Below are 15,112 nucleotides of genomic sequence, written 5' to 3' on the forward strand. Positions count from 1 at the left end.
CATAACATTCTCGGCAAACATTGTACATGTCTCCATATTTCCCACTGTATCAGAATTAAACTCTTTGGTTGGCTTTCAAAGACCCTCATTATTTGACCCAACTCTAGCCGTTCTAGTCTATCCACCTAGTTCTCAGCAGTTTGGTCCCTCCAAGTTCTACACGCAGAGTTGGTGCAGTAGTAGTCTTAAGCCTGATAAAATTCTTCATTTTTCAAACTCAGCTTATCACTACTCTTCAGGAACCCTTTCTTGACTCCTCATTGATTTCAGTCACCCTCCTAACTTCTGTATATAATCTACATCATACTGGCTCATACATTTTAATTTTAATATTACTTTCTATTATTTCACATTTATTACATTTTCGCAATTAAATTTGGTAAGATTATTTTTTTTTTTTGCAGTTTTGACTTGTTTTACTGTAAAGTATCCAACATAATGTTGACCATGTCATGAGTTTTTATAAATAATTATTGAATAATGAGTTAGAAAGAGCTTCAATAAGTAAATGGCTAAAACGGATTTTAAATAGTTTTGTGAAAAGTGCTGCAGGAAAGTGTTACACTGAATGCAGACTTACCAGAGAAGACACTAGGTATCTTGGAGAGGAAACTTTTGACAGTACGAATAGGAATTCCGTTTTTTTCATCTTGCATCGTGCTATGACGTCTTCCATCTAAATAAAAATAATAAAATAATTAAAGCATTTAATTTTTTTAATTTTATTTTATTTTTAAACTTTACAATATTGTATTAGTTTTGCCAAATATCGAAATGAATCCGCCACAGGTATACCCGCGTTCCCCATCCTGAACCCTCCTCCCTCCTCCCTCCCCTACCCTCCCTCTGGGTCATCCCAGTGCACCAGCCCCAAGCATCCAGTACCGTGCATCGAACCTGGACTGGCGACTCGTTTCATACATGATATTATACATGTTTCAATGCTATTCTCCCAAATCTCCCCACCCTCTCCCTCTCCCACAGAGTCCATAAGACTGATCTATACATCGGTGTCTCTTTTGCTGTCTCGTACACAGGGTTATTGTTACCATCTTTCTAAATTCCATATATATGCGTTAGTATACTGTATTGGTGTTTTTCTTTCTGGCTTACTTCACTCTGTATAATAGGTTCCAGTTTCATCCATCTCATTAGAACAGATTCAAATGTATTCTTTTTAATGGCTGAGTAATACTCCATTGTGTATATGTACCACAGCTTTCTTATCCATTCATCTGCTGATGGGCATCTAGGTTGCTTCCATGTTCTGGCTATTATAAACAGTGCTGTGATGAACATTGGGGTACACGTGTCTCTTTCCCTTCTGGTTTCCTCAGTGTGTATGCCCAGCAGTGGGATTGCTGGGCAGAGGAAGGTCAACTTCCAAACTCATTCTATGAGGCCACCATCACCCTAATACCAAAACCTGACAAAGATCCCACAAAAAAAGAAAACTACAGGCCAATATCACTGATGAACATAGATGCAAAAATCCTTAACAAAATTCTAGCAATCAGAATCCAACAATACATTAAAAAGATCATACACCATGACCAAGTGGGCTTTATCCCAGGGATGCAAGGATTCTTCAATATCCGCAAATCAATCAATGTTATACACCACATTAACGAATTGAAAAACAAAAACCATATGATTATCTCAATAGATGCAGAGAAAGCCTTTGACAAAATTCAACATCCATTTATGATAAGAACTCTCCAGAAAGCAGGAATAGAAGGAACATACCTCAACATAATAAAAGCTATATATGACAAACCCACAGCAAACATTATCCTCAATGGTGAAAAATTGAAAGCATTTCCTCTAAAGTCAGGAACAAGACAAGGGTGCCCACTTTCACCATTACTAATTAAAGCATTTTAAAAGTTGAACTTTTTGAGAAAAAAAATAGTTCTCATAAGAATTTTGTATATCTGTTTTGCTTAGCTAAGAATAATGCCATGTTTTTGTCTTTCTACACTTTATCATATAAATATTTTCAGTTTGGTTAAAAGGTGATTGATAAAACAGAAAGGTGGCTATTTTTGAGTCCACTAAGCTTAAGAATAATTTTGTGCTTAGAATATTGCCTCTCTCCTGTTTTCATATTCTTTGGTTATAAATGATAGAAAATATTGTGATAATAAGATCCACATTTCATTAGTGCTAGCTCTTGAGCTCAGTGCAAAAGAAAATAGAAGACTTAAAAGCATCAGCTTGGATTTCCTCTTCAAATAAGAGAGTTTCTATTATTTAATTTAATATTAACGCCTACAACCTGTGATCTGCCTAGAAATACAGGACTAATTGCCAGCAACTGTTGCTTTTCTTGTTCAGGCATTTACTAAAGTGAGATATGAAATGTACATGCACCAACACACATGTACACAATTAATAAAATAAATGTCACATGATAGCTTTTGCCTATTTACTACCTTCTAAGGTACGTATTTTTCTTTCAATTTGATTAGTACATTCTCTTCTGTTTCTGAAAATTTTTCAGTTTTAAAGGGCTTTGCTTTACCAAGTCTAATATGAAATTTAGTTCTAAATAACATTCATTCAAATCACAGCTTTTGACTTTTGTATGTGCTTCTAAACCTATGGCACATATATATACACATACATACGTTGTATGAACACTATGAATCTCAAAATCTATTCATTTATGACCCTATAATTGGCTTAGTGGTAAAGAACCCATCTGCCAATGCAGGAGACACAGGAAATGCGGGTTCAATCTCTGGGTCAGGAAGATCCCCTGAAGAAGGAAATGGCAACCCACTCCAGTATTCTTGCCTAGGAAGTCCATGGACAGATGACTTAGCGACTAAACAACAACAAAATTACTGATGCTGGATTCTAGACCAGACTTACAGAAGGCACTATAGATGTGAAAATGAATATAATACACTTGCTGCCTTCAAAAAAATTCAGGCAATATTGAAAACAATGGTAAAATTTGAGTAAGGTTTCATTAATAGTGTAGTACCAATATCAATTTCCCATTTTTGAAAATTATGCTATAAATATATAAGATGCTGGAATTAGAGGAAACTGAGTAAAGGACATAGAACTTTCTGTACTATTTTTGCCTCCCTTTCTGTGAATCTAAAATTACTCAAAATAAAGCATTAAAAAAAGTTTTATTTTGTATTGGAGTGTAGTAAATTAACAATGTTGTGATAGTTTAGGGTAAGTGGCAAAGGGATTCAGCCATACATATACATGTATCCATTCTCCCCCAAACTCCCCTCCCATCCAGGCTACCACATAACATTGAGAAGAGTTCCATGTGCTATACAGTAGGTCCTTCTTAGTTATCCATTTAAAATATAGCAGTATATATATGTCCATCCAAACTCCCTAAATATCCCTTCCCCCCATTCTTCCCCTCAATGTCGAATTGTTTTATCCATCAATTATCAACCAATACAACTTCAGAACAATATTCAATGAAGAAATCTTACTTGCCTGGGTAAGTATTTTCAGGTTTATTAACATGAGAAACTGAGATGTGGGAAGAATGGATATAAGATCTTATTATCATTTATGACTCTCTGAACAAGCTAAGTAAGTTCTCTAAGGCTTCATTTTCTCATGTATAAAATGCATATAATGATATTTATAATTACTCTTTCACAATATTTGTAGGATTGGGTTGGGGCAAAAGGGGTAATTTACTAAACAAGCTAGCATATACAAAGCACCATACATGGGCAGACAACAAATATTGGACTTCAGATGTCTATAAACACCCCTGATACTTAGCGATGTATATTTTCCACTCCTTATGTCCCTTTTCCATGTGAAAGCAGCACCATTAGCTGAATTCTCTTGCCTCTCTCTGTTCCCCAATTAACTCCACTCTGGGGATCTAGGCTGACTTAGGCAGAGGATTGGTAAAGAGAAATTGGCCTATTGGGCCCATCGCTTTCCTGTGGGGAAGCCCCTATCCAAACCTGCTGATTTAGAGAGGCCCACCCCAGTGGGTGACTAGTCAGTTAGGTACTAGGTTTTAGGATTAAGTCTCCCGTGTTCACAAATACTCTTCAATATAATAGCTTTGTCAGCAATCAAGGTGCTACTGTGATCTCTAACTGCTTTACTTTCTGGTTGTGAGTTTCAATGGGTTCTGAATTCAGATAGGAAAGGAAGTCTTTTTTCTAAGATCAGACCCCCCAAACACACCAACATATTCAATTCTTCACATGTAGTAAATATATTTCATCCAATTACAGAATCATGAAAAAGATCCACTTTTATGACTTTTATTTTGTTGTTGTTTGTCCTTCATTCATCCGACACAATGTTCAGAAGTGACAAATAAGCTGCTTTGCTTTACGTAATATCAGCCTGTAAACCTTTGTATGATTAGCTTACTAGTTTAAACCCGGCCACCTATGATGGACATGGAAACCTCTCTGACTCTCACTTTAATCAATTCAGCTCCCCAGCATGTGACAATCATCACCTCTGGTCTTGGGTGTGGAATTAAGGTCTGCTTCTCAGTCTGTTGAATTTCAAAGGACCAAGGTTATGAATGTGGGAATTAAGAGTAACCTATGTGGTTGTATTTTAAAATTTTCCATTTTTTGAGCCATAATTTCCACAGGAGGAAAAAGTTTAAAAATCCATGTAAAAACAGGATTTGTATTCCAGATTGAAAATGTGATGACCAAAATGAATTCATCTGTTTTTATCTTAATTCAGATATGATCTATGCATGAACTTTATCATGAAATAGAAAGAGCAAACAAAGATAAATTCAATCTAGTTTTTAAAAGCTAAGATCAGTCACAAAGGCCACATATAATAAAAAATCATTCTAAACTCATTTAAGCATTCACTCAGAGTCTATTTTTAAAATAAGCAGGTTTTAACATGCTTGATCACCAGCATTCTCATTATAAGATTAGAAAATAAGAGCAGACAAACTAAAGAGAAAGCTAGATAGGAAGAGACTAAAAAAGTAACTTTAATAAATGATAAAATCCTTTGAGATGATTTAATTTAAGCCCTCAGATGTCATACCTTTAATTTAATACCTTTAATTTAAAGACTCAGATGTCCTACCTTTCAAATAAGACATGTATATATGCATCTATATATCTACCTATCTATCTGTATTTCCCAAAGAAAGGCAATGCCAAAGAATGTTCCAACTACCAAGCAACTGCACTCATCTCATGCTCTAGCAAAGTAATGCTCAAAATTCTCCAAGCCAGGCTTCAACAGTATGTGAACCAAGAACTTACAGATGCTCAAGCTGAATTTAGAAAAGGCAGAGGAACCAGAGATCAAATTTCAAACATCTGTTGGATCATATAAAAAACAAGAGAATTTCAGAAAAACATCTACTTCTGCTGTACTGACTATGCCAAAGCCTTTGACTGTGTGGATCACAACAAAGTGTGGAAAATTCAAGAGATGGAAATACCAGACCACCTTATCTGCCTCCTGAGAAATCCGTATGCAGGTCAAGAAGCAACAGTTAGAACTGGACATGGAACAATGGACTGGTTCCAAATTGGGAAAAGAGTATGTCAAGGCTGTATATTGTCACCCTGTTTATTTATCTTATATGCAGAGTACATCATATGAAATACTGGGCTAGATGAAAGACAAGCTGGAATCAATATTGCTAGGAGAAATATCAATAACCTCAGATATGCAGATGACACCACCCTTATGGCAAAAAGCGAAGAAGAACTAAAGAGTCTCTTGATGGAAGTGAAAGAGGAGAGTGAAAAAGCTGGCTTAAAACTCAACATTCAAAGAACAAAGATCATAGCATCCCATCTCATCACTTCTTGGCAAACAGATGGGGAAACAATGGAAACAGTAACAGACTTTATATTCAGGGACTCCAAAATCACTGCAGATGGTGACTGCAGCCACAAAATTAAAAGATGCTTGCTCTTTGAAAGAAAAGCTATGACAAACCTAGATAGCATATTTAAAAAGCAGAGACATTGCCTTCTCCGACCAACAAAGTTACATATTGTCAAAGCTGTGGTTTTTCCAGTAGTCATGTATGGATATGAGAGTTGGACCATAAAGAAAGGTGAGCACCCAAGAATCGATACTTTTGAACTGTGGTGTTGGAGAAGACTTTTGAGAGTCCCTTGGACTGAAAGGAGATTGAACCAGTCAATCCTATAGGAAATCAGTCCTGAATATTCATTGGGAGGACTGATGCTGAAGCTGAAGCTACAATACTCTGGCCACCTGATGCAAAGAAACGACTCATTGGCAAAGACCCTGATGCTGGGAAAGATTGAAGGCAGGAGGAGAAGGGGACGACAGAGAATGAGATGGTTGGATGGCATCACTGACTCGATGGACATGAGTTTGAGCAAGTGCCAGGAGTTGGTGATAGACAGGGAAGCCAAATGTACTGTTGTCCATGGGGTCACAAAGTGTTGAACATGACTGACCTGCCTCTTGAGAAATCTGTATGCAGGTCAAGAAGCAACAGTTAGAACTAGACATGGAACAACAGACTGGTTCCAAATAGGAAAAGGAGTACGTCAAGGCTGTATATTGTCACCCTGCTTATTTAACTTCTATGCAGAGTACATCATGAGAAACACCGGACTGGAAGAAACACAAGCTGGCATCAAGATTGCTGGGAGAAATATCAATAACCTCAGATATGCAGATGACACCACCCTTATGGCAGAAAGTGAAGAGGAACTCAAAAGCCTCTTGATGAAAGTGAAAGTGGAGAGTGAAAAAGTTGGCTTAAAGCTGAACATTCAGAAAATGAAGATCATGGCATCCGGTCCCATCATTTCATGGGAAATAGATGGGGAAACAGTGGAAACAGTGTCAGACTTTATTTTTCTGGGCTCCAAAATCACTGCAGATGGTGACTGCAGCCACGAAATTAAAAGACGCTTAGTCCTTGGAAGGAAAGTTATGACCAACCTAGACAGCATATCCAAAAGCAGAGACATTACTTTGCCAACAAAGGTCCGTCTAGTCAAGGCTATGGTTTTTCCTGTGGTCACGTATGGATGTGAGAGTTGGACTGTGAAGAAGGCTGAGCACCGAAGAATTGATGATTTTGAACTGTGGTGTTGGAGAAGACTCTTGAGAGTCCCTTGGACTGCAAGGAGATCCAAGGAGATCCAGTCCATTCTGAAGGAGATCAGCCCTGGGATTTCTTTGGAAGGACTGATGCTGAAGCTGAAACTCCAATACTTTGGCCACCTCATGCGAAGAGTTGACTCATTGGAAAAGACTCTGGTGCTGGGAGGGATTGGGGGCAGGAGGAGAAGGGGACAACAGAGGATGAGATGGCTGAATGGCATCACTGACTCGATGGACGTGAGTCTGAGTGAACTCTGAGAGTTGGTGATGGACAGGGAGGCCTGGCGTGCTGCGATTCATGGGGTTGCAAAGAGTCAGACACAAGTGAGTGACTGAACTGAACTGAACTGAACTGAGCAACTGTATTGAACTGAACTGAATCAACAATGGTGCAATATCTGTAAATTAATGTGATACAGTACACTAACAAATTAAAGAATAAAAATTATATGAACATCTCAACAGATACAGAAAGAAGCATTTTACAAAATTAAATATCTATATATGATTTAAAAGAAAACTCAACTAAGTGAGTATAACAGAAACAAACCTCACATAAGAGAGACCACATATGACAAACCCACATAAGTGGTCACATGTGGTTGTGAGAGCTGGATGGTACAGAAGGCAGAGGGTTGAAGAATTGATGTCTTCAAACTATGGTACTGGAGAAGACTCCTGAGAGTCCTTTGGACAGCAAGGATATCAAAACATGTCGATTTTAAGGGAAATCAACCCTGAATACTCATTAGAAGGACTGATGCTGAAGTTGAAGCTCCAGTATTTTGTTATCTGATGCAAAGAGCTGACTCATTGGAATGTCCCTGATGCTGGGAAAGATTGAGGGCAGAAGGAGAAGAGTGCATCAGAGGATGAGATGGCTGGATGGCATCACCGATGTGATGGACATGAACTTGGGCAAACTTCGGGAGATGGTGAGGGACAGAGAGGCCTGGTGTGCCACATTCCATGGGGTCAGAAAGAGTCAGACACGACTGGGTGACTGGACAACAACAACAATGACAAACCCACAGCCAACATCATATTCAAGGATGAAAAGAACTTCTTTCCTGTAAGATCAAAACAGGAAAAGGATGCCAACTCTCACTACTTTTATTCACCATAGTATTAGAAGTCCTAGACACAGCAATCAAGAAAAAAGAGGAATTCCAACTGGAAAAGAAGTAAAACTGTTATTTTCAAGTAACAGATTACCCAGAAAATCCTAAAGATGTCACTGAAAAAAAAAATTAGAACTCATCAATGAACTGGGGAAAGATGCAAGATTTAAAATCAATATATAGAAGTCTATTGCATTTCTACCAATTTACAACAAACTATCAGAGACAGAAATTAAGAAAACTATCCCATTTACAATTGCAGCAAAATATAAAACATATAGGGATAAATCTAAGTAGGTAAAAGACCTGAACATGGAAAACTGTAAGATGCTGATGAAGGAAATGAAAACATAAACAGATGGAAAGATATACCACGGTCTTGGATTGGAAGAACAAATACTGCTAAAATACCATACTACCCAAATTAATCTACAGCTTCAATGCAAGCTCTATCAAAATACACACTGTATTTTTCACAGAACTAGAACAAATAATTCTAACATTTGTATGGAAACACAGAAGACCCATAAAAGCCGAAATAAGTTTTAGAAAGAAGAACAAAGCTGAAGGTATCACATTTCCTAATTTCAAACTGTACCACAAAACTACAGGCATCAAAACAGTATGGTGCTGGGACGAAATAAGTCACATAGATCACTAGAACAAAAGAGAGAGCACAGAGACTATACCACAATTATAGGGGAATTAATCTATGGGGAAGGATGCAAGGATATACAGTGAGGAAGAGACAACCTCTTCAACAAGGCCACTGTTGGGAAAACTACACAGTTACATGCAAAGGAATCAAACTGAACTACTCTCTCACACCAAGCACAAAAATAAACTCAAAATGAATTAAAGATTTAAATGAAAGACCTTAAACCATAATATTTCCAGTATTATCTTTGAGTCAGTGATGCCATCCAACCATCTTGTCCTCTGTAATTGCCTTCTCTTTGTGCTTTCAATCTTTCCCAACATCAGGGTCTTTTCTAATGAGTTGGGTCTTCATATCAGGAAGCCAAAGTATTGAAATAGAGCTTCAGCTTCAGCATCAGTCTTTCCAATGAATATTCAGCATTGACTTCCTTTAGCATTGACTGGTTGGATCTTCTTGCAGTCCAAGGGACTCTCAAGAGTCCTCTCCAACACCACAGTTTAAGAGCATCAGTTCTTCAGTGCTCAGCTTTTTTTATGCTCCAACTCTCCCATCCATACATGACTACTTGAAAAACCAGCAGACCAGCTAGAGCTGTAAATACGAGGTTAATTTCCCTAAGTCTCATCACTACCAAGAAGACTTCAGATACAGAAAACCGTCAAGAGATTTTTAAGACCAGAAAGGAAGGTGCACTGAGAACGAAATTTAAGAGACAAGTGTACTTGCAGCATTGATCAAGTAGAAAACTATGGCAAACTTTCTGAGTTAGGTAGACAAGACAAGATCTGTGTTCACTGCTGCTGCTGCTGCTGCTGCTGCGTCGCTTCAGTCATGTCCCACTCTGTGCTCACTATGTGTTGTGTTTTTTCCCAGCCTGGAAGCACCAGGCAGTTCTTTGCCCATCTATATGCCTGGAGACCTAGAATCTGAACATTTTTGTCAGGGCTCAGGAGTCAGAGATGTGAGATCCTTTTTAAGGACTATAAAAAAAAGTTTATCCAGTGGTTTCATTGATACATAGGTTCTCCTAGGTTGGACTATTCGTTCCTTCACAAAACTGCAAAAGACAATGGCAGAGGAAGTAATATTCTGCCCAGGCTCCTTTCCCATCAGGGATTCCGTAAGAAAATTAAGCCCTTCAAAATATGCTATTAGTGATTATTTTCTGAATTCTCTCAAAGTTGGTAGTGGGGCAGTGGCATTCTGATAGTATAGCAGTTAACTTTTTACATAAAATGGAACCCTCAGGCAATTAGGGTTTAATATTCTCAGAAAATCCTGGTTGAGAGTTCTGTTCCAGACGAGACCTGTCAGTGCATGGCGTGTTATTTGTGGAGTCACGAGCACTAGCTATGTTCTGTTTCTGCTGAGAAAAAAATGAGGGCTTTAGATTAAGTGTGGGTAGAAGGGCTACAGGAATGATTTCACTATTGTAACAAGAATGACCAAAACAATGTCTTATGATCACCACCACCAGATATATGATTACTGTCTAGCCTAGGTTAATCCAGCCTGCTTAGCATAAGAATGAATACTCTGTCTGTGGCTCCCATTTTGAAAAAAAATTAAGGATTATAACCGGAAGGTAAATCAAAAGCACTTTAAATGGACAAAAGCATACTCATGCTAATGATGAAGGTTTACCTACTTCAGAGGCACACTCTAAAAATAAAAATATGATGATTTGGCTATCTGCCTTATATTTCATGTTTTTCAAAGTTTTAAATTGGTTTTTGCTGCTGCTGATGTTGATCTTCTCTACATGAATTCCTTGGTTTACTTATTTCATAAAATGATTTTTAAAGTTCAGTTTCTTAGAATTCTTCTCAGATCAATAAGTAAATTGTAGAAATCAAAGGGGGAAAAAATTCCTCTTTTATCTGTCATAGTGCTACCTACCAATTCAGGCATTACAAGGCAAAAATGGGTTTTATTTTTTCAAAAGCATTTGAACAGACATATTAATGTTTCCAGCCTACTGAACAGTTAGCTATAAATAAGGGAAAATTCCATGTGACTTTTCTGATTCACCCTTTACATGTAGAAGGTTGGAGATGGGGATTTGGCAAAAATCACTTCTTAATAACTGATATGTCTACCAAAATAAGCTCTCTACACCGAGTTTAGTGCAGCTCTTCACTCACTCAACTCTACTCTTAAAAGAGAAACTAGGATACATAATAATCAAGCTAATACAAAATTCCTATACAAATTAGGTCTAAAACTAGACATGAAATATATAACTTCTCATCCAATAAACACTTCTTTTATATCACCCATACTTTGATTTTTTCCCCCTTGAAAACAAAATTCTCATGCCAAGGAATTCAGAACTCCTAGCTGCTTTCTTCCGACAACAATACACAATAATTTCATGATAAAAAAAAAATAGTTTGCCTTACTTCCTCCTAGAACATCTGTGTCTATTATTTTATAGTTAAAGCATGGATGTCAGGTATAATTTCATGTAAATGTGGAATTTTAAAAACAAAGCAAATAAACAAACATAATAAATCAGAAGCAGAATTATAGATACAGAGAACATACAGGTGGAGGAGAGTAGAGGGAAAAAGAAATAGGTGAGGAAATTAAGAGGTACAAACATCTAGTTGCAAAATAAATGAGTCAGGAGTATGAAATGTACAGTGTGGGACACACAGTCAATAACTATATAATATTTTTGCACAGTGACATGTAACTAGATTTTTATGGTGATTATTTTGAAATATAAAGTCATATCGAATCACTATGGTGTGTATCATAAATTAACAGTATTCCAGGGTAATTTTACATCCTGGGAAATAGATGGGGAAACAGTGGAAACAGCGTCAGACTTTATTTTTCTGGGCTCCAAAATCACTGCAGATGGTGACTGCAGCCATGAAATTAAAAGACGCTTACTCCTTGGAAGGAAAGTTATGACCAACCTAGATAGCATATTCAAAAGCAGAGACATCACTTTGCCAACAAAGGTCCGTCTAGTCAAGGCTATGGTTTTTCCTGTGGTCATGTTGAATGTTAGAGTTGGACTGTGAAGAAGGCTGAGTGCCGAAGAATTGATGCTTTTGAACTGTGGTGTTGGAGAAGACTCATGAGAGTCCCTTGGACTGCAAGGAGATCCAACCAGTCCATTCTGAAGGAGATCAGCCCTGGGATTTCTTTGGAAGGAATGATGCTAAAGCTGAAACTCCAGTACTTTGGCCACCTCATGTGAAGACTTGGCTCATTGGAAAAGATTCTAATGCTGGGAGGGATTGGGGGCAGGAGGAGAAGAGGACGACAGAGGATGAGATGGCTGGATGGCATCACTGACTTGATGGACATGAGTCTGAGTGAACTCCGGGAGTTGGTGATGGACAGGGAGGCCTGGCATGCTGCGATTCATGGGGTCGCAAAGAGTCGGACACGACTGAGCAACTGAACTGAACTGAATTGAAGAGCTCTCATCAAAAGGAAAAGTTTTTGCTTTGTCTTTAATTTTGTACCTATGAGATAGATGCTTACTAAACTGATTATGTTAATCATTTCATGATGTACTTATGTATGTAAAAAATTAGGCTGTAGGAGATCAACCAAGGTGGCAGAGTAAGAGAAAATATTGAGATCACCTATCCCCCAAAAGACATCCAAAACACAACTATAGGAGGAGTCAAGGAGGCAGCATAAGAGGATGTGGAATTCATTGCTTCTCACAAGTACATCAACAACACATCACAAATGGAACAATTCTCTCAGAGCTCCTTTTGAACATTCGTGGAAGGAAGACTTCAAATACCTAAAAGGATGAGAAAAATCTCCTTGCAACTGGGTAGGACAAAAGAAGGGGGAAAAAAGAAAAGAGGAGTCAAAAAAGGAACCAGAAATCATAGCGGGAAGCTAAAGGTGAGGAGAGCTGAAGGGGAGGAAAGTTCCCCACACTCAGAAAGAGAATAAAGGGTTTGTCTTTCTCCAAGACATTTTTTTAATTTACTTAAGCTCCATAATCACTGCAGATGGCGACTGCAGCCATGAAATTAAAAGATGCTTGCTCCTTGGAAGGAAAGCTATGACAAACAATGTATTAAAAAGCAGGGACATCACTTTGCTGACAAAGGTCCATATAGACAAAGCTATGGTTTTTCCAGTAGTCTGTACAGATGTTAGAGCTGGACCATAAAGAAGGCTGAGCATGGAGGAATTGATGCTTTCGAACTGTGGTGCTGGAGAAGACTCTTGAGAGTCCATTGGATCTCTACAAGGAGATCAAACCATTCAACTTTAAAGGAAATGAACCCTGAATATTCACTGGAAGGGACTGATGCTAAAACTGAAATTCCATTACTTTTGGCCATCTGATGCAAAGAGCTGACTCATTGGAAAAGACACTGATGCTGGGAAAGATTGAAGGCAAAAGGAGAAGGGGGCAGCAGAGGATGAGATGGTTGACAGCATCACTGATTGAAAGGACATGAATCCGAGCAAACTCCAGGAGATATTGAAGGACAGAGGAGCCTGGATTGCTGCAGTCCATGGGGTCACAAATAGTCGGACGTGAGTTAGTGACTAAACACAACAACAAAAACAAAGATATTAGGTGGAAAATGTTTCTTGGTATCTTAAATATTTGAGGCATGGTCTTGCCATTTTGCTTCATGAACCGCAATCTAGATGTCAGGTGGAACGCTATGTCCTTGGAGTTTAATGTAGAATTTTTTTGACCTTCCAATGAATGACATGAGGAAGTTTTATGCTGTTCTGGGATATCGGCTAATCTCTTCCTGGCTCAGATTTACACAGACAGAGGGTCATTATTCTATGTCTGCATATAGTGAGCTCAAGATCAATTACATAGCTCTACATAAGAATGCTGCTGCTGCTGCTGCTAAGTCACTTCAGTCGTGTCCGACTCTGTGCGACCCCATAGACGGCAGCCCACCAGGCTCCCCCGTCCCTGGGATTCTCCAGGCAAGAGTACTGGAGTGGGGTGCCATCGCCTTCTCCGACATAAGAATGCTACTCACATCAATTCAAGGTTTTCTAGAATTCACTCAGTATTTGAGACGATAACATGGAGAAGGCTGTTCTAGGTCTCTGTCCCTCCTTCTCCCTCATCCAAATACTTCTGATGCATGTATGCATGTGCATATGTGTGTGTGCACGCACACACACACACTGACTTCATCCTTCCTTTCTTCTGCAGAAAAGTCATGTGTTTCTCCTTGGCTCTCGTGAACATCAGCTTCTTCCCCCACACTCAGCCTTCAGCTTCTATTCCAAGCATGCATTCTCAACCAAGTCAATTCTCTACTTAAGAAAAGTTTTCATGCCAGCTGCAAAAAGAATAAAGCAATCATCCTATTTTTCAAAACCAATTTAAACACACAGTAGGTGTTTAGAATATAATAAATACATACATATTTACTGTTCTGAGTATAGAACGGTCTCTGCACTGTGAGCTGGCATAGAAACAGCCTAGGTTGACAGAGAGTTTTACACACACACACACCCCATTTAATTTATAAAGGGAAAGACATATATTAATTCCCTTTAACTACATAGATCTCAGTTCCTCTTTGGAACATGAACTTCAGGCATTTTCTCACAGTTGCTGCCTAACAAAGGAAAAATGCTCTTATTTTCAATGTGCAGAGAGAGAGAAGAGGAGACATAAGTGGGGTAAATGACTCCAAAACTGGCCTTCAGGCAGCAAAGGGCAGAACAACAGCTAGAACCTGGAGTTTTGAAAACCCAAGTCAAGGGCCAGGAGACAATGTTGTCTCACCAAGAAAAAAGTTTTCAAATTTTGTGCTTTCTCTCAAAATTGCTAAAATCTGAGGTTTCAACCATTTGTACTCATTGGGGTAGTATGTATAGCAGGAGGTTCAAACTAGGCTCTAGAGCAAAACTGTTTGGATAAAAATCACAGATCTGCTATTGTAGCTTCCTATCTTGAGAAACTTAGTCAACATCTTATCGCCTCAATCTCAGCATCTGAAAAATAGAAATGATAAATAATAGTATCCACCTCACAGAGCTATTGTGAGGATTAAATGAGTTTACACCCTCCTACCCCCAGCTCCCCATACACCTACCACAGAGCTTAGGAAAGTGCCTGGTACAAAAAAACAGCACATAACTGTTGGCTATAATTATGTCTTCTTTTCAAATTGCTCATTCTTTTTTAGCAACCCTGAGTCAATTTTTTTTTTTCTCTTGGTGACAGCATTGTCTAACTACGGAAACCAACCTTGCA

The 15,112-nt window shown here is 38.4% G+C and overlaps 1 protein-coding gene across 1 annotated transcript in view; it reads right to left on the bottom strand.

Annotated features, from left to right (window-relative positions):
* Positions 1-15,112, bottom strand: part of RGS7 (regulator of G protein signaling 7) — a 486,897-nt gene that overhangs the window by 207,040 nt on the left and 264,745 nt on the right. Inside the window, 2 exon segments of the mRNA XM_070385326.1 lie at positions 581-658; positions 661-676. Coding sequence (XP_070241427.1) covers positions 581-658; positions 661-676 — 94 coding nt within the window.

Source organism: Bos mutus, chromosome 16 (genome assembly GCF_027580195.1).
Source record: "Bos mutus isolate GX-2022 chromosome 16, NWIPB_WYAK_1.1, whole genome shotgun sequence".
Lineage (NCBI taxonomy): Eukaryota > Metazoa > Chordata > Mammalia > Artiodactyla > Bovidae > Bos > Bos mutus.